General features: G+C 37.5%; 2 protein-coding genes across 2 annotated transcripts; one reads left to right on the top strand and one right to left on the bottom strand.

The window, feature by feature from the left end:
* Positions 1-13,204: 13,204 nt before the first annotated feature.
* LOC122087010 (ruBisCO large subunit-binding protein subunit alpha) lies at positions 13,205-19,029 on the bottom strand. The gene is made up of 8 exons (XM_042655963.1): positions 18,779-19,029; positions 17,988-18,165; positions 17,322-17,443; positions 15,552-15,759; positions 15,260-15,405; positions 14,844-15,150; positions 14,107-14,558; positions 13,205-13,605 (listed from the first exon to the last, which is right to left on the bottom strand). The coding sequence occupies exons 1-8, from the start codon at positions 18,830-18,832 to the stop codon at positions 13,318-13,320; spliced, it is 1,755 nt and encodes a 584-aa protein (XP_042511897.1). The 5' UTR covers positions 18,833-19,029; the 3' UTR covers positions 13,205-13,317.
* A 2,884-nt stretch (positions 19,030-21,913) lies between these two features.
* Positions 21,914-23,000, top strand: LOC122086136 (transcription factor TCP11). The gene has a single exon (XM_042654851.1). It carries the CDS (start codon positions 22,061-22,063, stop codon positions 22,733-22,735), a length of 675 nt encoding a protein of 224 aa, XP_042510785.1. The 5' UTR covers positions 21,914-22,060; the 3' UTR covers positions 22,736-23,000.
* Positions 23,001-26,800: the final 3,800 nt, after the last annotated feature.

The following is a 26,800-nucleotide window of genomic DNA, read 5'->3' as shown; positions in this document are numbered from 1 at the left end:
CGATTTTCAATCGTTATCGATACTGATCTGTTTCGTATCAATTTTAGTTGTGACCGATATCAATACTGATATCGAGTTTTAAAACCTTGGGCATAAGTGTAACATCGGTGCCAAATTATATACAGGCCGATGGTCCGATGCCCTAGGATATGATACTCAACTAAAAGCCATTGGTATCCACCCTAAGCATAAGGTTTAATTGAATTAAACCAGCAATTAAAAATAAAGTTGAATAGTCCTTGACTCTTAGGCCAGTCTCCAATTTGTTAATCAGAAAATTTTTCTTTGCATGACCTTCATCTGCCATCATTATCATCATCTCTTATATGGGACCAATGCTCAAAATATCTCTTTCCTCGTTATAATATTCATTCCATTGTCATTGTGGCCATAAGGAAAGAATACATTCTACCAAAAAAAAACAAGGAAAGAATACATTCTTTGTCCCTGCTGAGGGAAAACTACAATTTCTTTAAGTATTGCATTTGGTTGTAATAGAAATATAAACAATCAATCGAAACATTGCTAAATGCAACTTAGCTGCCTTACAAAAATACATGGGGCTCACCAACCCTATTTAGAAAATAGGATAGGGATGAGTATATCGCATATGTGAAATACCATATCATACTCTAACTAGATAATAGTAAATACATGGAGCTCACCGATTTCATGAAGAAAAATCAGACGAGGACCATGGTTTTAGAAACTAGATCAGATTAGTTAGGATTGCCTTGATCATATTGGTATTAGCTGAGACCAATCCCCAATAACAATTCAATCCATACCGATCTATTGATAAGTACTTTTTTTCAAACACAAAGGATAAATATGTATGATCCAATCTGATCTTGATCCGAATCGAATCAACATCAGTTGAGATCGATCCCGAATTTTAAAACATGGGAATAGATACATCAAATTCCTGAAATACCATATCAAACCCTAACTACAGAAGGGTAACAATCGGGGTGCAACCAAGTAGGGCTAGAGTAGGTTTTTGAAAGCCTAGGCCTTGGCCGGGTCCTACGACTCCCCTTCTTTTAAATTAAGAGAGTCTTAATTGGTTCTCAAATATCTCATAGATAGATATGGTCCATAAATTAGACTGTTAGGGTTGATGGAAAGTATTGACTATTCTATGCGGTGGGATCCCATATTTGTTTAAACAAAGTCGGAGAGGAAAATTTTAATATTAGAACTGCCATGCATGTCAAGTGTTGGACTTTGAAAATGTGCAAGGAGATTATAGTAACCATATAAAAAAAAAAAAAAAAGACTTATTATTTTAATTAGAATAAATGTTTTATATATTATTTTAAAAAATAAAACCACTAGCTCATGGTTTGAGCCTTTAAGAAATCGAATCACATCGGTCTGAAATACTGATCGGGGGAACCTTTGATTGTTTTGGGAAAGTGTCTTGAACCTAAGATTTCGTAGTAGAAACGGGCTACTAAGCACAATAAGCTACCAAGTACGCTAGGAGTGTTCATACCTTTGTTGGCTGTAGCCAGATCTCAGCAGAATCGAACTCTACCTTTAATAATAAAAAAAAAAAGAAGAAAAAAAAATTGAACCCTACATTCATGTATCTACGAGCTTATGACCCAAGTTAAGGAGTGTGTAAGTTTAGGCTTTTATTTTATTTATTATTTTTTTTTTTTTTAAGCTTTAAACGTTGAAAGCCAATGAAACATCCCGATTATGTATGATGTATTTATCAAGGAAAATTGGAAGATTATGCATGCAGCATAGGATCAGCCTTTATATAAAGTCCTACCTTTAAATTTGTTTTGGGGTTTATGTACTTCATGGATTTAAACTGTTCATGACCTTTCTACCCCTAAAAAAAAAAAGTTCATGACCCGCACCATTTGTTTTTTTATGAGGATTATATAATATAATAGAAATCATAGAAAAATCAAAGAAAGGAACTTAAATTCAATGAATGATTTAATAAAATAAACTGTCAAACTGAAACTTAAATTCAATGAATGATTTAATAAAATAAATTGTCAAACTTAACAAGTGATCCATCAAGTAGGTCTCAAAGTCTAACCAATTATAGACCTATCAAATTACTAATCCACATGAGTATAAAGTGGTGGTCCAACGGAGAAGAACAAGGAATAAGCATGATGAAAGGTTTTAGAATCACATAAGGATAGAAGAAAGGTTTCAGAATCACATAAGGATTTCTTATTTCATAGAAATGGATAGAGCAGGTCTTTACTCTTTAGTCTTTATTGGTAGTTAGTAGTCTACTTTTTCTTTTCAAAAATCTGCCTTGTTTGTAGAATTAAGCTTTTTGAAAGTTTTCACTCTCTCTCTCTCTCTCTCTCTCTCTCTCTCTCTCTTTTTTGCCTTCATTGATCTCTCACAAACTTTAGACTACTTTGATAATACATAATATGATATGTTCTGCCTTTTTTTTTCTTCTTTGGAAGTATTGGAAGGCCAACTAAAGGTAGGACAAATTTTATAGTTTAATTTTCAGTACGTGAGGGTGGTCCCTAATGGAAAAACATGACATGTTTCTCGAGCATTGTCTGTAGTTGCAGCATAGTGTTTGAGGTGTGATTAATCTCTTATATTTCATAACATGGATTTGTAGTGTTTATTTTTGTAATCTGAGAAGGGCATGAAAATGAGCGATTATAAATCTATTCTCCATTGATAGTAAAATAGATCTCATCTTACTGTAGATATAGACATTCTTATCGAATGAAGTAAATTCTTGCATTGTGTGATTATTTATTTATGATTTTTATTCATTTCTTCATCATTTTTTGTTTTCCTTTCTACAAAATTGTATCAAGAACTTCACACTCACTCATGTATCTTAAAGATTTAACTTACTAAACGTTTTTATTCATATCTAAAAGTTATGGGAAGGAGTATTACTTGTCATAGCCACATGTATGGATGGAAATATTCTCACGTGGGAATGCATTTGTATAATAAAAAAGCACTACTGTTTCAGTGTTTCCTCCATTTCAAAAAGTAACCTCCAAATATAGAATGATGAAGACAGTCGATATGCATACCTTTATAACGATTGGAAAAAAAATGATAAAATAATTCTTTCACAAATTTTTTTTATCGAAAAAGGATTGTATGGTTCGGTGGCACTTTCACTCTTTCTTTGTTCTATCAGTGCATCAATTTGTATATCTATTTATCCAAATATATTATTTCAGCTTTTTTCATTCATCAATGGTGTATAAATTCAAATATTTTGATATATATATATATATATATATATATTTTAAACCATCTTGAGTTTGAAAGGATGTTAATTTTTTCTTTTCTTGTTTAAAGCTTCTTTGTTTAGTATGACAATCTTATCTATATATTTTCATAGGAAAAAGAACCTTGTTGTTCTAATGTAGAAAATTCCCAGACACAACTCATGTTTTCATGGGGCTATGAAAAAATGCCCCTGCCCCTTGAAAATAAGGGTTGTGTTTAGTTCCTCTTTTCTATTTTTATTTATAAAATAAAATATATACAAAATTTTACCAAAGTTAGCACCGGGAACACACCAACCAGAGGAGGAATGATAATTCATTAATATGGACGACGAGGAGAGAGAGTGATTATCAGGAAAAGAGAAAGCGAGAGAAGAGGTGTATGCCGCTAGTTCAAAGATTGTTATTCTCCGCATCCCCCATCCCCCATCCCCCATCCCCCATCCCCCATCCCCCACCCCAAAAGAAATATTAGGAATGTAATTGTGTTTGATACATTCTTATTATATATATATATATATATATACTTCAATACCCATACTAAGAGAAAAATGAGAAAGCAACCATTTTTTTTTAGTTGTATTTCCTTGAGGCACTTTCTTTAATAAAGCTTGCTATCATTTTTTTTTTTTTTGAACCCTAAAACATAGAAAAGGAGAAAAGTAGAGGAACTTGAGGTAGTCTTCTGGGAAGGATTAACATAATTAGAACAATATAGAAATGAAAGAAAATATAGTCTTTTCCCTTTCATATTCAAAATGCTTGGATATGCAAAAAAAGTGGTGATTAGATTAAAGGGATTTCCCTTACTTCCTAAGAAAGTAAAGGAGGTTGGAAAAAGAAAAATATAATACTAAAAAAGAAGAGAAAGTTTTCCTCCTCTCATGGAAAAAGGTTCATCTATGAATCGACTGTCATTACTCTTCTCACGGAAAAAGTTTTCTGAAATTTTCTATTGATAATATATATTTTTTATTTTCAAGTCTTGATGGCTTATAAATTATAGGGAGGAGATTAGATATATTATCTATTTTCTTAGAGCTAGCTGCTCAACCTATGAAAGAGTTGAGATAAAAATGATATAGAAAACTCTTCTTCAAAAAAGAAGAAAGACAGACTCAACTAATTGAAGCCCATATCACTTATAACAACAATTCTCTTAAGCTAAGATGAGCTTGCTCTTTAAAGTTTATTATCATCGGAATTTATTTAATATTATGAATTTGATGAAGTGGGAAGCACACGTGGAAGTTAGCCTCACAATGGGGGGGTGACTCAACATGAAATGGAATGATAAGCTATCCACACCACATTTTTTTGATGCCATTACAGTGCTCCAATGATGGGGAAACGAAATCTTAAGAGAGGAAAAATTAAATTAAATAAAAAAAAAGGGACGAAGTAGAAGCATAGAGATTCCAAGAAAAGAATCCATTTCTTGCTTGCAAGTTAATGGAAATGAAATAGAATTAGGAGAAGAAAGGTACCTCACAAGTCACAATTCAATCTTTACAGTGATATGAACAAATTAACATTCTATTATCTCTATCTTGCTTCTTTAATTTGACGATGTGACAGTTCATCCCCACATGAAAAGCTAGTTATTATTATACTATATGGCAACCCTCTTCCACAAGATTGATTCTTTGTCATTTTTCTTTGCCCATTCCCCTCAATGAAGGGTATTTGTCCTTACAAGTTACGTCAACAAAAAAAAAATATAATAATAATATCTTTGTCGTTATAGTTAAACATATCCAAAGGTTACATTGGGGTTTGAAAATCTATTTATTTTTAGGGGAAAAGTTCTCTAAATCGCTATAGTACAGAGGTAATTGTTGTCTTATTATGTACAATATCATTTTATTGCACTTCATTTGGGTAGTCCCCTTTATGCCATTTGTTTAGAGAATCATTCCCTTTATTTTTACTTTCAGAATTTTATAATTTTTTTAAGGGAATTGATCTAATGGTCTTACTAATTATAAGATTTTTTTTTTGATTAAACTAATTATAAGAAATTAGGTGGTCAGACTTGATATCTATCAGATGGAAGATGAGTTAGCTTCTACATTTTATGTAAAGTAGTCCCATGGTTCTTTGATTACCGGTTAAATTTGAAATCAATCAGAGTTCTATATGTTTACACCAAAAAAAAAAAAAAAATCAGAGTTATCTTTGTGGTTGAGCATAAAGCTTTGAATACCTGCCAAGATGCCCAACATATGTCATCCTCTTTTCTTTTCCTTTAGAAAAGATTCCTTCGCCCTCATGTGTCTAATGATCTAGTCCTGTGATTGGTGCATGTCGCTAGTTCACTTAAAACTGACGGCATGCCCAAACCTCTACCATATTTTAAAAATCATATGAACAAATAAAGATAAAAGATAACATATCTTAATCATTGAGTTAATTCTACTATGAAAATTGACATAATCAATCTAACCAAGCCCTTCTTACTGAAGGGTTGGATTTTTCAAATCACCCTTCTTGAGAAATTTTTTCATTTTCTACTAATATATATTTTGAACCGAAGAGATGCTACTCACTTACATTAACCTTCAAGAGCTAAGAAGTTCATTAGTTTAACTTGCTTAAAATTGGATTAAAAAAAAATTAGCCCAAAATCTATGTGTAAGTCTTATTTTGATTTATAATAAAGGATAAAGTTTTTCTTCAGCGGTGATTGAATAATGAAACGGTCTAGATATGAACCCCTTTCCTCTACCACCTCTCTTCCCTTATTGTGATTGGTCACAATGAGCCATGGTGAATGAATAAAGGGAAAATTACATGATTACTCACCTTTGGGTTTCAATTTACAAAATTGCCCAACTTGTGTTTCAGTTAACCAAAATCTACAAAATCAAGTTTGGGTTTACAAAAGTACTCAGAACAGTGTTTCTCCCTCAATTATGATTTTTTTTTACCATTTTATCCCTGAGTTCTACACCCTACCTTCTCCTGTCACAATGTTCACTCCAATCACCAAGGTCACGGTCACACAAAGCACTGGCAGCCATCCCAGGCTAGCAGCCACGGTCATGAAGGGTCAAGGATTTAGGCGGGGGGGGGGTGAGTTCCATTCATTATTCCGGCATTTGAAACCTGCAAATTGGTTTTATGGAGGTGTTTTGATAGCTTTTTTTTCCCCCTTCTGGCAAGAGCTACCCTAGGAACATGCTGCACCACCTCCTTTTCTTCTCCTATGACCGAATGGAGGTGTCGATGGAGGAAGGCAGCAAGGGAGGGATGGACGATGGATGTGGTCAGAGGTTGAACAGTTGGGACGCTGAAGGCTGGGCGAGGAATGATGGTAGCGGGAGAGAGATAGATGCAGAGAGGGCTGGTTTGAATGTTAATGGCGGAGAGCACCAAGGGAGGGAGGGATTTGGTCAGAGGATGAATGATGGGAGTGATGGAAGCTGGGCGATGGATGATGACAGAGCAAAACAGAGTTCAAAAAATAAATATGAAACAGAGGAAGAACACAGAGAACAATGTCATCTGATTTCAAGTACAGATTTGGATTCTTTCCATCTACTTCTTGTGCAACGCTTGAAATCAAACTCTTATCTGTCGAGATCACACCTTTAGGCAACCCAGTTGTCGCCGGAGAGAATGGGAGTGCAACTGGGTCATCCGGATCAATTAAAACTGTTACTAAGGCCTTCTCACCTCATTCTGAGATTACCGAGAAATGGAGGAAATTTTTTGTTTAATCATCGTCGGTTATCACCTTGAAATCTTCTCTGATTTTTGGGATTCATCAATGGAATCTTTAAGCTTGAAAACAATTGTGATTGCATAATAATCAATTTTCTTCTAGAGGCTCTGAATTGCTTGAAAGTCTCTGTTTGGGTATAGAATTGGTTGGCTATTGTGGTCAGGGCTCCAATCATTAAGCTCCCATGAATGAGAGGACGAATTAAGAGGAGTTTTGGAAGAAAATCATGATGAAATCCCCTTTTCTTTTTATGGTGATATTCGATAACCCAACTGCTGTTTCTTGGCAGATAATATGGGTTTCTAAAAATATTTATATTCTGCCATTGGGGACAGATTAAGCAGGGGGGTTGCTTTGCGAATTATGATACATTTTCAATGCAGTATGTGTGGAGAGGGAGGTGGTTTTAGATGGGAATGTTTGGAAGTTGATCAGAAAATGAAGGTTTCTTGGTGATGGTTTCTCTATAGATGTTGAGGTTGGGGAAGGAGCAGGTAGTGATGCACTGGTTCATCAACAAACGGAGTCTCTTCAGTAGATTATCAATAAAATTCATTTCAGCTTGTCTATTAGAACGAGAGAAAAAAATCGCCGGAAATGAAAAAGACGCCATTAGAGAGAGGATAAATTTTTTAGGAACAGGGCTGGAGAAGAAAATAGAGGGGTACAGAAGGTGAGGGTTGTGGAGTTGAAGATAATGGATAAATAGCCGGGAATGGTGGGGGTGGGGTGGAGGTGACTGGGTGGTGTAGGGGTGGGGGAGGGCGAGGGTTGCAAGGAAGGGGATTGGACATTGGAGAACTTAGGGTGCAAGAAGTCGGGGGTAAAATGGTATAAAAAAAAAACAAAAACAAACTTGGCTAAGGAAAAGAACTGTTTTGGGTAGTTTTGTAAAACCAAACCTGATTTTGTATATTGTTGTTAACTAAAACACAAGTTGGTTAGTTTTGTAAAGGAAAACCCAAAAGTAGGTAATCATGTAATTTTCCCATGAATAAATCGTGGCCTTAAGAAAACTCAATACAATAATAAAATATTAGAATTAGGACTTTTAAGATAAAATATGATATGAATCCCATTTGTTCGTTCCTTTTTATCGTGATCAACTTTCACAATCAATGATTTGACTTATGGCATGGGGATGAATTATTACACACATATGTACATCTATACAAGGTGAGGCCGTGAGGGTGTACATGATGGCTGTAATGAAATTTTTTATTAAGGTTCCATTTATTTCTTTCTTAAACAATTAAAAAAAAATGTTTAGTAGAATCAATATAAATTCTTTGGAGAAAACATTTCTTTCGTACACTTAGCCGTCCATTTGTTTTTAACTATTTCTTCGAAAGATTCTTGTTCTATTTGATTTTTAAAGCTTCATATTGCTATAGTATACAATTAATCAAATATACATTATTAAAACTACAAATCAGATATCCTTCTAGAAGTATACAAATAAAAATGTAAATCAAATTAAGTACTTTTTTTTTTTTTGGTGGAAATCAAAATAAATACTTAAAAGCTAAAGATCTTGTGCATACACAGTCGTGCATAGCGTATGATTCGCATATAAGACCTTGGATGGGGATCCAACCAGAAAAAAAAAAAAAAAAAAAAAAAAAAGGACCTTGAATGGGCACAAAAGCCTCTACTAAAATGACAAATGTACTTACCCATTTGACAAACTGTGATTTTTTCTGCAATAATTCAATGTGCCATCCTCCGCCCTTAAAATATGGTTATATTCTTGTTTTTTTTTAAGAAAGAGAAAAAAAATATAGATACAAATCTTTGTTAGGGACCTATTTGACCCATTGTGAAAGATGACACTGGCCGGGGAATCAATTATTTATCTAACCAAAAGTTTTTTTTTTGGGGGTGGGGGGGGGGGGGGAGGATCTACCACTGTTATTTAACTTATCAAAATAGATTAATCCTTAAAGAAAGGAATTCTTGCATAAATTCAATCTTAAAAACGATGTAGAAGTAATGGAAAAACAAGAACAAATAATATACATAGGTTTACGAGGTTCGACAGGATTATCTATGTCTTCGGTGAGATGAGATTCTGCTTCATTGTCAATGGAGAATAGAGTTACAGCACTCATCTTCACACCTCTCAGAATTGTTTATAGAGAAAGTAAATCTCGCTACAAAAATATAGCGAAAAACCTTAATACTAGAAAGTACAATTGCCTTCAAATAAAAAAATTCGATGGAATATAAGACATCGTACACCAACAGACACAAACCTTATAATGAACAGAGTTATAAAGAAAAGAAAATATATGACTCTTTTTATTTTTCCACACGCATGAGATTAATGGGAGGAGTCTTTGCATATGAGACCGCAATGGTGAGCGATGAGTGGCAGTAAGCATCCAACGTTTGGGAAGCCCCGGCATACATCCACTAGGCATTGGATGCTCACTACCGCTCATTGCCTCCGCATGCAGCTACTCGCTCTTCACAAGTCAGTTTGCCTTGCAATCGACATGAAGCACCAGATATATATACAATCTTCAGCAAAAAAAAAATGAGAAACGAAACACTACTAGAGGGATTTCTATCTTCAAAAATATAGGCATTTATGGAAAATCCTATATATTCTACTTAAGGAAGGAAGTAGAATCCTGCTTTGATATCATATCCTTGGAAGATCCTATTCTTCAAAGAAGGATGTATGTATGATTTGCCTCAATATCATATCCTCAGATTTTAGGGTTCTTTTCCCCATTTTTTATGTTTTGAGAAGAGAGGAAAAAAAAAATTGTAAATACAAATCTTTGCCACGGGCATCGGATAAGAAAATGTTATTATTATTATTATTATTATTAGAATGGCACACAAGTTTCTTCCTATGCATCCATGTATAAATATATGACTCACTCTATTCTTCTACTTGAGATTGCTTGCAGGCGTCTCTGCATGCGAGACCGCAATTGGGCAGGCAACGCTGGACGCAGCTACTTCGTCCCTCACAAGTTTCTTCGCATGCCCGCTTGCAATTGGGCATGCAGCGCTCGATACATTTATTATAATCATCTTCAGCTTCAACAGAGGTTGATCAGTAACACAGAGATGAACAGAGCTGCTACTGCTACCTTGTTCCAAACCATCTTAATTTTGTTCTATACTCTTTGATCTAAAACACCTTAGAATGTATAGTACAGAATGGAAGGGAATGAGAGAGCGGGCGGCAGAGTGGTTATATATAACTCTGGTATTTCTAAAAACAAAAATATAGGTATTTATGGAAAATTATATTCTAGTTAAGGAAGGAGATTTGCTTCGGTGTCATATCCTTTCTTACCTTCTAGTGTAAAATATGGTGAGGAATTTAAGGGAGTTTTTTTTTTTTCCAGAAAAGTGTAAATCAGCTTTTCCGTTTCATTTTTCCTTTTAAAACGTTTTAAGTTTTAAAGCAGTTTTCTTTGCCCCAATAAGAGAAGAAAAAAAAAAATGATTATTAGGCTTTAAGGGTCTTCAACGTAATACATTTGTGAGATTTACCATTGCCAAAGATATATATTAATGTGAGCTCCATAGTTTCATAATATATGCATAATTCTTAATTACCCCTATATACATAATTACACTTACTTTTATTTTTTTATCTGATCGCTAATGTATTTGATGGAACTATGTAACCCTATAAATTATAACATTGTTTTAAGGAAAAGGTTCTCTGATTACTAGGGCAAACCGGCAAAGTACACAAACTCTCTGTATCTATCTCTCGCTTCACATTCTTCAATATACTAACCATTTTATTGCATCTCACTAGTGCACTTATTCAGGGACTCTTTCTCTTGTATTGAAAAGTAAGTTTCACTTCAGCCAAAATCCTCAGTTTCCAGCTATAAATAGTAGTGTTGATCCCCTCCAAAAATTATAAAAAACAGTTTTTTTCTACTATTTTGCCATGTGTAAGCCTAAACTCCAATAAAATTCGACCAAAACTCCCTAAATGAGTTATAAGAAAGTCCAATTTATGCAATAGACGATGAACAAACATTAAACTTTATTTCCCACTTTTTCCTTAATATATAGGCAAAAAAGATTTCATCAAAACCACAATTCCCAATATCAAAATATCAAAATTTTTTTTTTAAATAATTCAATTCCCAATACCAAAATATCTTTTTTTTTTTTTGGAATAATTTGCAATGACCACCGACATGAAGTTTACAACTTGAGTTTACAATTGGTATTCAACACACAAAATAAAAATTCAGATCAATCCTGGACAATTATGATTTGGATCAGTCCCAATCAACCACAGAATCAGCATATATATTTTTGGCATCAGGGGTTTTTTCATACAAGAATCAGACGAATCGGATGAATCAAAATCAATATATATTGGCCTAGATCGATTCTAATCCGGGATCCCAATTCTTGAAACTGTACTTTACACCTATTTTAGGATACTAGAAGCAAAAAAATACAGCAATTCTAAAAAATGAGGTGAAAAACATTGTCTATATTTATATATACTAATTTAAGGGCGTATTAAAACTTTAATTTGGGACAAAGGCTAAATTTAAGACACATTGCATGCTGGATTATATATATTTAGGAGAAGAAAATGTAGATACTAGATACGTATCTCCTGTGCCAAAAAATATGGGAGAAGGGGAATCCACTATTGTTTTAACAAAAAAAAATCGTTATTTAAGAGATCAAAATACATAATTCCTTGTTTTCAGTTTTCTTTCAATTTTTAAATTTAAAATTTTCATATGTAACAAAATCTCACTTTATATCAATCAATACAATCCTCTTAAAATAATCAAGAGAGAATTTCGAATCAAATCTTTCAAATCTTTCTATTTTCACATGGTATCATTAGTAGAAATTTTTGGTAAATACAATGTAATGTATATTTTGGGTAAAACAAGCTATATATATATATATATAAATGGAATCCATAAACAGAATCTCCAAACAAAGCAGGTTTGAAGGCGTCATGGGGTTCTTGCTATGCATACATATGATCCCTCATTCTACACATCAGATCCCTTGCAGGTCTCTCTGCACGCGGCATCACAATTGGGCATGCAACGCTGGATGCAGGAAGCTCGCCCCTCACAGGTCTCTTCGCATGCCGGCTTGCAATTCGGCTTGCAGCGCACGATGCATTCACTATAATCATCAGCTTGAACAGAAGTTGAAGACATTATCACTAACACAGAGATGAAGAGAGCTGCGACTGCTACCTTGTTCCAAACCATCTTTGTTCTATACGCTTTGATCTAAACCAAGCAAATACAATAAAGAATGGAAGAGAATGAGAGAGAAGGATCGTTATATATATTATGGGCTGTTGGATGCTTGAAGCGGATAAGGTGGAGGTTTGTTGGTAATGAAACGGGAAACGGACCACCCACGGGAAGTGCTTCTTGGCATGGAGCAAGGGTGTCAAGCGGTACGGTTTTGATTCAGTTTACATGATGATATGGTAAAATCAAAATAGGAAGAGGGCGGATCAGATTCAGGAATCAGTCATGATATACCTAAAATATCATGCCAATAGATTGCTAACATATGGCATGAAAGAATAAATACAAAACACGTCAGATCGTGAAACCCCCAAAATCCTCGCCATCTAGTCGTGACGCACTCATTCGCGCTACCAATCTCTCCTAAACGTGAGAATAAGAACACACAAGAAGACTGATCAAGAAAAGAAAACGACTCGACCTTTTCGTCACTTGGGAAAACTAAAAACTGTCTAAAAGAACCTTAGACCATAAATAGAAAAAATCCCCTAAGGTCACTTCATTATTTCATACTTTACTACTCTCTTCTTAGACCATAAATAGCAAAATGGGTTGCGATATGGTGGGATTGAACTCCTCTGTGGCACAACACAATGTCCGATGTGCAACCAATGGCCACAAACGCCTTCGCACAAGGCCCAAGGTGGTCGCAGGCAGCCCAAAGCAATTCTAGACGATGAAACTTGAATGCACATTGGACATTATGTTACGCCACAAAGGAGCCTTACCCGAGGCGCCGCGTCCACATTTCATTTGTTTTTATCTTTGCTTGTATCATAGAGAATAACTAAAAGGGATACTAACCAAGTGAGAAGAAAAGGTTTAAGCCTACCACGTTTCCCTTCGCCCATCCGATCGGCAAGTTTTTCAATCAAATGGCCGATTTCTTTGGAAATTCCTGGTTTAAAAACATTGCCCACAAGTGACAGGAAAACTTTCTACCAACATTAACTTTAATTTGAATACCCTCATTTCTATCCGTAAAGATCACAAAACCAGTTACCAGCCTCAGCTACAGAAGTTCCACAGCAAAATTTCACCATACGGATTACATGACTAGGCCTTGAGGAGTTGCAGGCACAGGTGTCTTCGGCTTAGGCTTCTCCACGACAATTGCCTGAGTAGTTAGGACCATTCCTGCTACAGACGCTGCATTCTGCAACGCACACCTTGTCACCTTCGCTGGGTCAATCACCCCAGCTTCAATCAAGTTCTGGAACTCGTCTGTCATGGCATTGTATCCTACTTCCCACTCACTTGCCTTGATCTTCTCTACAACTACCTCACCTTCCGCACCTGCATTCTGCGCAATCAAGGCTGCTGGTGCTACTAAGGCCTGCAAGATACACACACATTGATCCATTCAATACCATGACAAATCATTATTGAAAAAACCTACGTCGCAAGTGGGCATAATGATGGGTTTCTAAAAACCCAAGGAATTAGGCCAAAACTATTGAGAGAGATTCTGTGCCAGAAGTACAAACCAACAGCCTCTCCAATTTTTTTTGTTTCCAGGCATAAGGTCCCAAAAGAACTTCTTTTTACGGCAAAAGAAAGTATGCCAAGGACACCCAAGGTTCTCAAATTTCAAGGACTTAAAGCAGGGCCAAGATTATTTCCATAAAATCGTCCAGATCCATGGTTTTCAACTCATGCCAGAGTATACTTTTTCCTAGGCCCATGGAGAGAAAAATCTAGAGTATGCATTGAAAGTACTTCTACTGTTTGATGAGCCATTTAGTACAACTGATTAGTAATTATAAAGCCTCTCACCCCTTTTTCTTGTTTTACTAAAACTTAGCCATCCTTTAACAATGGGCATAAGTATTATTACCTTCTGCACAATGTCAGCACCAAGTCTTTCATCCGCATCTTCAAGCTTGTCCTTAATTGCTGGGACATACGAGGCAAGGTGAACCAGAGCTGTCCCACCACCAGGTACAATTCCTTCTTCAATGGCAGCAAAAGTTGCATTCTTAGCATCCTCAATTCGAAGCTTACGATCCTCAAGCTCAGTTTCTGTTGCAGCTCCCACCTTTATAACAGCAACTCCACCCGAGAGCTTGGCAATTCTCTCAGCCAGCTTCTCAGAGTCATAGACAGAATCTGTTTCTGACAACTCCCTTTTTATCTGGGCAATTCTAGCTTGAATCTCATCCTTTGTTGCAGCATCAGCAATAATTGTGGTGGATTCCTTGGTAATGGTCACCTTTCTTGCTATACCAAGTTGCTCAACTGAGGTGCTCTCTATCAACAACCCCAGATCACTAGCTTGAAACTCAGCCCCTGAAGGAAGAGGATATTAAGATAACAACACGGATCATGAAATTTAAATTGCACAAGAGTTTCCTCCATCAAAACATTTAAAAAACTAGCAAGAGATGGAAGTAAACATTAGGAGGAAGAGATTAACCCAACCAGATTCTGCAGTAAAGCCAGCCAAGAAAGAAAGAAAATATTAAAAAAAAAAAATTTTTTTTGGGGTGGGGGTGATTTAAAAAGATACAAGAAAATAAATCCACACCACAAAGATGCAATCCAGGAAAGAGGAAGGAGAATGAATATGAGTACCTGTCAAAATTGCAATGTCTTGAAGCAAAGCCTTTCGCCTCTCACCAAAGCTAGGTGCCTTGACGGCAGCAACATTGAGAATACCACGTAACTTGTTCACAACTAGAGTGGCCAAAGCCTCCCCAGTGACATCTTCGGCAATAATAAGTAAAGGTGATCTCAGTTGTGTGGTCTTCTCTAACAGAGGGATTATGTCCTTTATCGCTGAAATTTTCTGATCTGTCACCAAAATCCTGGCGTTCTCAAATTCAGCTATCATTTTCTCTGGGTTAGTTACAAATTGTGGGGATATATAACCACGATCAATCTGCAAACCAAGCACAAAGAGGAACATCATCAGACAACAAATAAGAAACAGGTAGACATACAGAGAGTAAGATAAAAATGCTCTGACAGAGATGATAAGAGACGCAAACCTCCATTCCTTCTTCTACATCAACAGTTGTCTCAAAAGATGATGAAGACTCAATAGACAAAACCCCATCAGAGCCAACCTTATCAATGGCATCAGCAATCATGGTCCCAATAACCTCATCATTGCCAGCAGAGATGGAGGCAACAGCTAAAATGAAATCCAATAAAAATTATAGAAATATTGGATAAGGACAAAAAATGCACTTTCCAGGTAATCATAACAAATCATGTATCAAACAAGGCAATAAATTTATACAAAACTGATAGGCCTAAGACATAGACAAAGCTCAATACCTTTAATATCATCAGAGCCTTTGACAGCCCTAGCTTTTTTCTCCAACTCTTCCACTAGCCCCTGTACAGTTTTATCAATCCCTTTCTTGATTGAGACTGGATTTGCACCAGAAGTAACATTCAATAACCCTAATTTAATGATTTCACGTGCTAGAACTGATGCCGTTGTTGTCCCATCACCAGCAGAATCATTGGTTTTACTCGCAACCTTCATCGATAAATCAAATAAGTCACCACACATCACATCATTTAAAATTTTGAAACAGATAAAATGACCCTAAGTAATCTATAAACAAACGCATCTATATATTTGTACAGCACAAAAGCAATCACCAAGCTGCAACTAGGTTACAGCACTCAACTACAGGTGCATAGACCTCAATTCAGAACCCCTACCAAACCCCCCGCCCACCCCACCCCACCCCACCCCACACCACAAAAAAAAAGCCCTTCCCTTTCTCTACTCTATTCAACTAAGTCTTTTCCCACCTAAATTGGGTTAGCTACATGAATTCTGTTCCATTGTTCTACCCTATTTACGGTCATGTTAGTTTTTAAGCCTAAGCTATACATATCTTTTCACATCAGGTCTATCCCTTGATCTTTCAATCCCTCTATTGTGTAATATAACACCCCTCCTTACTGTCACACTCTCAAAAAGTGTCTGCTGCAGATGTCATTCATCACATTACACAAGTACGCGACACACTCCCTCAACTTATCCTCTATTATGGCCATTCTTGGATCACCTCGAAATTTTTTGTTTCATATTCTATCCTTTCTAGTTTTACCACTCGTCTATCTCGACACTTTTTGTCACCTTCAAAAAATACAAGCAGACTACAAAGCCATAAGACTAAAACATAAGAGTTTTTTGGTACATAAAATTATTTATCTATAGGCACTATAATGGTCGCTGGGAACTTGCTTTCAAATTGAGAGTTGAGAGCAAACAGAATCTTCCATGAACAAGGGAACTGAAACTGGTAAATAAAATCAATGGTCAAGGACATCAATGCATTGTGATGTATTGGGTGGACATTCTGGAGAATGCCTACTTATTCAAGACAGCTATAGCTCTGTGCAGGATGGCCGAAAGATGGATTTGAAGTATAGTTGGAATTGTTTATGGCATAGTGGCTGATTTCTTTGACAAACTCACCCTCCAATTCAAGTCTGCACCATACGCCTAAGCTCTACTCTAAGGCTTACTAGTGACTATTATTAGAGGTGGTTCAATCACGCACTGGAATGGTAATGTGGTTGGGCTTATTCTGGGACAAAGAGGACAGGGAATTTACCATAACTGGGATCTGCAACTTTCAATTGGATCCTGTTAGATTGCACAATATCTTCATATTGCAGACAAATGAGATTCTGAAGAAGTTGCAGAAGCTGGAAGGGACACGGGGAGATTTTCCCAAATTCAGGAGGCACATTCACTCCATTGCTACCCTTATTAGAACCTCATTCTCTGACAGGCCAATATCCAGAATGAGTTTGCTGATGAACTTGGCTGCAACAAGCTCCTAAGACTAGAAGGTGTTGGTCAATATCTATTCTGACATCATTTTTTAAAGATCCGTCCCTTTTTATGTTATGTTATTTCCATGATTTGTTGCTTTATCTTGAGCCACCTTCACTAGATGTTCCTTCTACATCTCTTGTTATGAAAAACAAAAACTATGATATCGAAAATGACTTTTTTTGCTGGGTCGATCTCGATGATATTTATGTATACAAAAGTCATTTTTTATTTTCTCTCTGTACCTCTCTTATAAGGGCTGCGCCAGCATTCTCCATAGCATCTGCAAGTTCAATAGCTCGAGCAATTGTTACCCCATCATTAACCACTTTGGGGTTCCCAAATTCATCCAAGACTACATTCCTCCCTGCAAAAGACAACAAGCCTGGCTGTTCAGTTCAATTGCTCATGTAAATCATCCTTGGGCTGTTGGGAAAAAGCTACACTAACAAGCTAAATACGTTGCGACTCCATAGAGAGCCCAAATTCACAACAATGAGTAGCTGGCCAACCCATCACAAACACATAATTTCCCACAAATGTAGAAATTCTAAAATTAACATGCCCTTTACAGTAGAAAGAAAGAACCGACAATAAAGGGATACATCCCAACCACTACATAAATAAAAAAATCACAGCAGGAAAATTGATAAGGTGACTCCAGGAGAAAGTAAATATTAACTGTACAGAATGTTACAAAATGTTAAACTTCTGTTCAGTCAGTCTAGTAATTTCCATGTGAAGGAGAAGTGGCCCCCCCTATGATACTTTGTTTAAGACACCAAATTCAAGCTGTGCACATATATAACCAACAAACGGGTCTGCTTGCCTCCTGCGTCTCTTCACTCTTTAGAGAGCACACCTTAATTAAGATAATTGAATTAATACCACCAGAAGAAGATAGACAATACCTCTAGGGCCCAGAGTAACTCCTACAGCATCAGCCAGCTTATCAATGCCAGCCTGTAGAGCCGTCCTTGAACCTTGATCAAAGGCAATTTCTTTTGCCCTTGCCTGCACAACAAACCTCCTGCTTGAGGGCCTGTAACTCAGCTTTTGCCCCTGATTCACCCTCCGCCTCAAGCTCTCCTGCATCAATAAATCACCAACCCATTTACAAGTTCACAGCAGACAGAAGTACACATGAACTTCAAACCAAAAATATATGGAGACCAGATTATACTTCCCATCGTGAGAGAAAACAAACAGGGAAAACTACAATTATTCGTTGCATACAGCGTAAAAGAGCTGAAAGTATAAATTCATAACGAACCGACCAAATTCCAACAGTGACTTCCGATAGATAGTTGAGCAATTGACACGAAAGCAACGAAGAATGCTCGATTTACTTCAAACAGAAAAAATCTCAAAAGATAAACTGCATATAAAACCACAGTCCACCAATACAAATTCCAAACAGAATACACATACATACCATGGAAACATAATCCACTCAAGAAATAATTCTGAATCATCAAATGAAAATTCACTGTCGTATACACCATACCTAATTGCCAATAATGAAATGCCAGAGCTGGAAAAAAGTTATAGATGCCAAACCCTACTCCAATATAATAAGAAAAGAAGCAGAATCTAGCACAAAAATGGAGAGTTTCAACACTAGAAGCAAGCACGGAATACAAAATTAAAGCTACTTCGGAAATGACTGAAAGAAAAATGGGAAGAGATGAGATAAGCACACCTGTTTGGGAGAACGAAAAATAGATGCAGTGGGGATGGCAATGGTTGACGCCATTTTTCACCACGAAATGAAGAGAATTGGACGAGATTAGGGTTTGGACGTCGTCGCAGACTCTCAGAGGTTCTCAGCTCAGCTGCAGTCCCAGAAATGTTACGGTGCGCACGGGCGGATAAGCCGCAAGGGCTTTTGTAATGTGAGTTTGTATTAGGGGCTGAGTTTCCAGAAGATTCCGCCCCGCGCGATATTTCGAGAAGCCTTCTTGGCTCATCAAGATCGCAGTGGAGGTAACTACGCCTGGTGCATCGTATAAAAATTTTGTTTCCCCTTCTAGCTATGGTGCGCTTGTAGTGGGAAGTGGGAACCCTCAACGGCTCGACTGGAGCGTGACGGATGACGACAATTGCGGTATAAAAATGCTATTCTTTTCCACGCTGGCAGATTATAGTGGAATCTCCTACGTAAAGCAATGAGAGCACAGAAGCATCATCACACATTTCGGATACAAGAACCTCATGTGATGAATAAAAGAGAGTATCTCGAAATTAATAGAGACAGAGAGAGCGAGAGTGTTAAAGAGAGGGACTGGATCCTTTTAAGTGCATCAGTGCTATCATTGTGCATTAGAGTATTAGACAGTTGGTAGCATTTGTACACATATCCTTGGTTGTCGGATGCACATTGAACGCATTGACATACTTGAGAGTAAAGAGAGCGTGTCTTTTTATATTTTTTATCACTTTTTTTTTTTTTCAGTTTCAATGCGGTTCAAAGAAATCGAAATTGAACGATTCGAATACTTAATATCAAAATCAATCAATAAATAGTTCCAATTAAACAATTTTATCAATTTCAGTGTCAGTTTCTATTTGTTCTTGATTTGAGTTTACCAATGATGGGTTAAATTAGGAATGAACTCAGTTTTCCTGAACTTCTACTACGACATATATGTTTAATGGAAAAAAATCGTCTGCAATTCCAATCTCGTACAATTTCGTGCAATACCACCTTCAGGCGGTGACACGTGTATTGATACCAATACAATGGTCCAGATCTGATTTAAATGTCCTTTCACTGATTTAATGTTTTATTAGTTATACCAGATCTGGGCCATTGTATTGGTATCAATACACGTGTCACCACCTGAAGGTGGTATTGCACGGAATTGTACGAGATCGGAATTGCAGACGATTTCAACTTGTGAATTAAGAATTTAAAAACATATTAAATTAATTGACATAGAGAGTAAATCCTCTTGAAAATACTAAAATGCCATAACTAACAGGTTTTCAATCATTTTGATATGTATAATTGGCCTAATAGCATTTTGGTTCCAATCGGTTTAGTCAATGAGTAAGTTTTTTTCTTTTATTTCGGAGGAGGGGTTGGCAGAGGGGGGAACCAATAAGGGTTTGGTTGGATTCAGCCTGATACAGTTTGTTATGATTGGTCCAACAGGTTTGGATTGGAAATTAACAACCCTAGTCCCTTTAAACAGAACAGTTGTCACTAAATATCACAGTGTAACACGTGCCACACGTCCACACGAGATGTGAAACTGTGTTATAAGTTGGGAAAATTACATGATTACTCACTATTGAGTTTTTTTTTACATAAATACCCATGTTATGTTTCACTCAACAGATTTACACAAAACAAGTTTCCGTATTACAAATATACCCAAAACAGTGCTTCCATATACTTTGTCCTTTGTATGCCTATAAATTAGACACTTTTACCCTTGACAAACTTTTTCTGAAATTGACCCTAATTCAAACCATCCCATTCCAACTTTTAAAAGTCTCAGAGGGAAAGGAAGAGGAGGAGGAGCAGGAGGAGGAAGAAGATCCAAAAAACTTCCGTTGTAACATCAACAGCTGAAGAAAAAAAAGAGTTGTAGAGAAGTTGATATATATATAGGATTTTGGCATTTAAAGCCTTTTGGAATATATTATCTTTTTCTTTTCTACCATTTTTGGTAATCTCTCCATACTGCATTTGTTCATCCAAGTATTGGGATTTTGATTGATTTTGCCCAAGAGTGTTGGCGAGGATTCTATGCATCTGGAATTTTTTTTTTTCTTCTTCTTTCGGGTTTCTTTGAATTCTTGATTATCGTTTGTGCGGATTTGGGTAAAGAATCATTTGTCGATCTTTTGATCACAGTTTGAAAATTGGGTTTCTGAAGCAAAAGGTATGGAAAGTTTTACATGGATATGGAAGTCTTGGAGATTGGGCGCCGCCCTTTTTTTCTTGCTTTCATGGAAGTTTTAGATTTGAATCACTTGATTAGGAGACTGCAAAGAAATTTGGCGAAGATGGCATCACCTGCTCCAAGTATTCCAGTCGTGGCTGCTAATCCTCCACCACAAGCTTCGGCTGTAGTTGATCCCCATCAATGCCCAGTAAGCATTGACCAAATGCTGAGCTCAATTTCGGTGATCCGATGGAACCCTGACTCCATATGAGCTCCTCTACTTGTCATGGGGTGAGATTACAGTGGAGAGCGGGGTGGGGACTATGGGGCATGAGGAAGAATATGACGTTGGTGTGAAGATAGACATCAAACCTTTTAGGACCAATTGGAGGAGAGAATTAAGACTTAAATTGGTAATATTATAACCGATTGTAGAAGAATACATGCCCAATATGTAGGCATATGATAGAAGGAATACGAAAATGACTATTGTGGGTATATTTGTAATAGCAAAACTTGAATTGAGTAAATCCATTCAATCGAACACAACATGATTATTTTTGTAAAAACAAACTCAATAGTGGGTAATCATGTAATTCTCCCTTATAAGTTTCTCATAGGATCGTGGTTACGAAGGAATGGGCCCACACATAGCAAATTTATAAAAGATGCCACGTGTACAGAATCACAAGCTTTGTTATCTGTGTAATCGCCTACGTATTTTGGGGCCCACAAAGGCCACTAGCAACCTCTGAAACCAATATACGGCACAGACCATAAGCATATCGCTTTTCACTAAAAGGCTTTGTCTGCCACCATCTATGTGGGTCTAGTATCTGTCCCTTTAACCGAGTTAACCTTTCTAGATGTGGGCCTTCTAGGGTCAAAAGAATCCCCAAAAACTAGTTCTATGACTCACTTCTAACTCTTTGCTATAAAAGCCCTATACTCCGCTTCTTTCCCTTTGGTCTCGCTCACTTCCTCTTCTCTAGTTCTCTCGTAGTCGCTCTCCTTCGTTTTCCTCTTCTCCGCGATATATAAACCCTAAAAACCCTTAAATCTTACTATCGATTACTCCGCCAACGGACATGGAATCGGCAACAGATATGGGATCGGAGCTCATTCTCCATAGTTCTTCACCGGCGGAGCAGCGGCTGAACCAGATTGTTGCAACCGATTCGTCCAAAATCCAACTGGCTTTTCCCAAGAAATCTTCATCATCGAAGGACCGTCACACCAAGATTAACGGGCGAGGCCGTCGAGTTCGGATGCCAGCACTCTGTGCTGCGCGCATCTTTCAACTGACTCGGGAGCTGGGCCACCGATCGGACGGTGAGACTATTGAATGGCTGCTCCGCCAGGCGGAGCCCTCGATTATTGCGGCCACTGGCACCGGTACCGTTCCGGCTTCTTCCATATCTACCAGTGTAGGGCCAATCCCTGCTTCTTCTCCTTCGCCGTTGGCTTGTTCTGCCCCTTCTTCTTCCTCATCTCCTTGTAAGGCTATGCCAGTCTCGCTGGCTCCTGATAACCGAGTTCCCACGAGTTTTTTGAGGTACGAACAGACTCAACCGATCTGCCGGCTTGATTTGAGTCAGCCCGTTGGATTGGAATTCCCGAATAGTGGTTTTCGACATATGCCCTTCACGGCAATGTTGTTTCAACAATCCACCGAAGAAGAGGGAGATGGTGGGGATGGAGATGGGGAAGAGCAGCAACAACAACAACCGCCACAGCCACAGCCTCAGGCTCAGGTAGGTTGAGGAGTAACATTTCTAATTAGATACTTTTCCTATGTAGGTTGAAAGTGTTTTCTGGGTATTTTTAAAGTCTCTCTTTGAAATTCCTCTTCTTGATGGATGAAGAGGAAGGGAGAGGAGAGGAGGGGCTAGGGAGGTTAGGTTTCTTAGAGATTTGGATTGCCATTAAGGATGTAAGATATCATAGCAATTACATGACATTACACAATGGATTTCTAAATCTTCTTCTTTATGGGATTGGAATTCGGAACTCTATTTTTTTCCGGAACCTTTGGGTTTCCTTTTTGCCAAGGGCGCTTCTCGTCTCTTCTTTCTTCTGCTGGGTCTTTTTTTCGTTTGTCATGGATGGCTGGGAGCTGAGGGAAGGGTCCCAGCCTCCAAGGGGCCAGGACCCACCGTTTTTAAAGTTACAAAAACGTGTGGTACAGAGAACCCGCCCATGTCACTCGGGAGGAAGGGTTTCGCTGAGGAAAGCCAGGCCGAGCGAAGGGAAGAACCGGCCATTTGCAGGAGTTTCTATTCATCGCCTATTCTAAAGAGAGAGATGGGTGCTCTTTATGGCCACCGCTCTGGACGCCAAAATCCGATGCAATGCCATGAGCATCGAGCCACCGACGGAAGGGCGGCAAGGACCATATCACAATTCTAGGGTTTTCGCCAATGAATTGGCCTATCGAATTATCGATCCGAATTGGCCAATTCAGCGATCCGATTCGCGATTCTTAAAACCATGCCTCATCACATCCAACCCTTAACCCAAATGTTTCTTCTTTGCGATAGCCACCCCAACCAATCTCACAACATTCACGCATCCCCACACCCCCTGGGACAGCGAGATAGGGTGGGGTGGTTAGCTGCAGAGTGGTGGTTTTTTTTTTTTGGGGGGGGGGGGGAGAGGGGGAGGAAGATCGGAGCTTAATTACAAGTTACAAGCCTAAGTATATATTTGTTTTCATGATTAAGCAGATTTAATTTCACCAAAAGAAATAAAGGGTTTGATGGATTCGTCTCGGATTGGCTGTGTTGATTGATCCGGAATGATTTCAGTGCCTGCACCCATCGATATTGATCCGTGACCCATTACAGATCGGTGCACGGAATTATCAAAATATATTCAGAAATTGATTTCTTTGAGGGAAAATCATCTTAGGATCAAATTGATATCGATCTCAACAAATTGGATCTAATACCGATCTAGTCCAAAAAAAATACAAATTTAAACGCACTTTTGCTAATAATATCAATACACGTGTCACCCCCTGAAAGTTGAAATAGTCTGTAATTCCGATCTCGTACAATTTCGTGCAATACCACCTTCAGGCGGTGACATGTGTATTGATACCAATAGTCCAGATCTGGTACAACTAATAAAACATTAAATCAGTGAAGAGGCATTTAAATCAGATCTAGACCATTGCATTGGTATCAATACACATGTCACCCCCTGAAAGTGGTATTTCACAGAATTGTACGAGATTGAAATTGCAGACGATTTTTTCCCTCAAACCATGCATGAAAACGTAAACTATTGAATGATGGGAAAGGTTGAAATCGTCTGCAATTCCGATCTTGTACAATTCCGTGCAATAAGGGATCATAGCTCTAACCACATGTCAATAGAGTTTCACAAGGCTTTCGCCGCTTATGGACTTAAACCTGGTTGATCTATCCATAGAATACAAATAGAAACTAGAGCTAAGTGGTTCTCCTTGGAATGCAGTCAAGCTTCGATTTGAACATTCTGGTGGTAAGATCGGACCAAATCGAGGGAAACTCCAAATATTAAATATGAGCCCAAAAGAACATGGAACGAAACTCAGATCTAAATGACCTTTAATGAGCCCGATATCCAACAACTGAGATTTGTACTACAATGAAGTTCTCCGCTAGACATAACGAACTCTTCAAAAATGGAGTATATTCTATTGAACAGAACAAGGTATAATCTACAACGTGGTGGGATGGAATTTTCACAAAATGTTGGAAGGGGAAGATCATAACTTTGTTATTAAGAACATTTTTTTTTTTTTTTTTTTTGGGTTAGGGGGTGGTGTTGGGCGGTGGTGGTAAGAGTTGCTTGAAAGTAATGCAATAACCAATGCCAAGTCCCAACTAGATACAAGAACCAGGATTTCCCAGAACAGAGAATAGAGCACTATTAGAGAAAATTAACATAACTTGAAATTGAAGATCAGACCGACCATATTTTCTGGTTTGAGTGTAGTCCTCTAGCAGTAGAATCTCTCTCCATAATATTAGAATAATTAAAGATGCAGATGAGGCAGCGCAGAGGAACTCCTAATGCAACAAGGAGAACAGATTTGCATAATTAGAATTAATGTTGTAGGAGTTCAAACTCAGTAGAATGAACCACCAAGAGCAAAATTTGAGCTAAACCTGATCAGCAATCTGAGAGCTATTGTAGAAGAAAGCAACCAGAGAACTTGAGTGAAACAAGGGAAGCACTAGAATAAGACACAGTGGAACAGAGAGAATAGAACAGGAATCCACCTGAAACCCCCTTGAATCCACCAAGTTCAACCTTGGAATCCACGCAAACTTGTGTTAAATCCAGTCTCACTACAAACAAGACTGAATGCAATCAACTCATAAAATCATGCGTGAGGCCGTAGGCCATTACATCTGTATATGGAATTCATAAACAGACTTTCTAACAATGCTAAACTAACTTGGAATTCAAACTATTACTTGGAACAAACCGGACTTGTATTTGACACTCCCAACTCAAAGAAAGACTCTAAAACTTGAGCATAAACCAAAATGTAAAATTCAACCACATTCCCTAATAATTCTATAGAGTTCAACTTAACCATTAAAAATCGCATATTCCTAACTCGTTCCCTTACTCTAGGCCATTAAAGTGACAGAATAAAACAAATACCCCTTTTGATCAAAGGTTCAATACTCATGTAAGCCAACCCAAGGCATTTTTCCAATAGAACAAGCCCGTTTTTGTGATTTGCGGCATTTGCCTGCTTCAAAAAATCAGAGAGAGGTCTCATAAACCTCTTCCCCAAATCCATTTCTTGTATTCAGACCATATTCATATATTTGAGCTGAATTGCTTAATGTTTTATTGCCACTCCACAAAGGATTATTGTCAGTTGAAAAAATGAACAGGCAGACTGCTGAACCAGTTGTAATACAGCGTGCGATGATAATGTACTGAAGCAATTACTTACCCCCTCCCTCCTAACACGCACCCAAATATACAGAATGAATAAATAACTAAATGAAAAAAAAAAAAAATAGGGATACCTTTCCTAAGAAAAAAGAATTACAAGAATTAGATTCCCTCCCAACATGCACCCAAATACACAGAATGCATAAATAACTCATAAGCATGCCATTATAAAAAGACACATGCAATCAAAAGCTCATGTCCTGGGGAGAGTTTAACCTCTCAACATAGATTGTTGATCCTGGACATTTGCTTTCGTTTATCGAAGAAGAAAACAAAGAACCATGTGTGTCCTAAGGTTAGGTGGTGGAGATTGAAAGGAGAGTTAGTGGGGGTTTTAAAGATAATGTGGTGAAGCATGAAAAGTGGGATTGTGAAGGGGACACCAACACGATGTGGAATGAAATGACAGATTGCATTAAGAAAATTGCTAAAGAGGTTTTGGGGGTGGCTAGGGGAACTAAGTCGGCCCCTAGAGAGACTTGGTGGTGGGATGTTAAAGTTCAAGCTGCCATCAAGAATAAGAAATATAATTTTAAAATTTGGCAAAGGACTGGGGAAGTTGAAGTTGAAGATAAAGAGAGATATAAGGCCGCTAGGAATGAAGCAAGAAAGATTATAGGGAAAGTAAGGGCGAAAAAATATGATGATTTCTACAACAATTAAAATACCAATGAAGGGGAAATTGCTATCTATAAGATAGCTAAAATTCGAGAAAGGAAGAGCAGGGATCTTGACCAGGTTCGATGTATTAAGAATGAGGATGGCAGAGTGCTTGTCAAGGATGAAAACATAAGGAGGAGATGGGATGAGTATTGTTGTAACATGCTTAATGGAGACAACACAAATAGGAGTGGTTCGAATAG

The sequence above is a fragment of the Macadamia integrifolia genome, chromosome 8 (assembly GCF_013358625.1).
Source record: "Macadamia integrifolia cultivar HAES 741 chromosome 8, SCU_Mint_v3, whole genome shotgun sequence".
Taxonomy (NCBI): Eukaryota; Viridiplantae; Streptophyta; class Magnoliopsida; order Proteales; family Proteaceae; genus Macadamia; species Macadamia integrifolia.
Note: the sequence above shows the minus strand (reverse complement) of the source record. Positions and strands in the feature narration are given on the sequence as shown.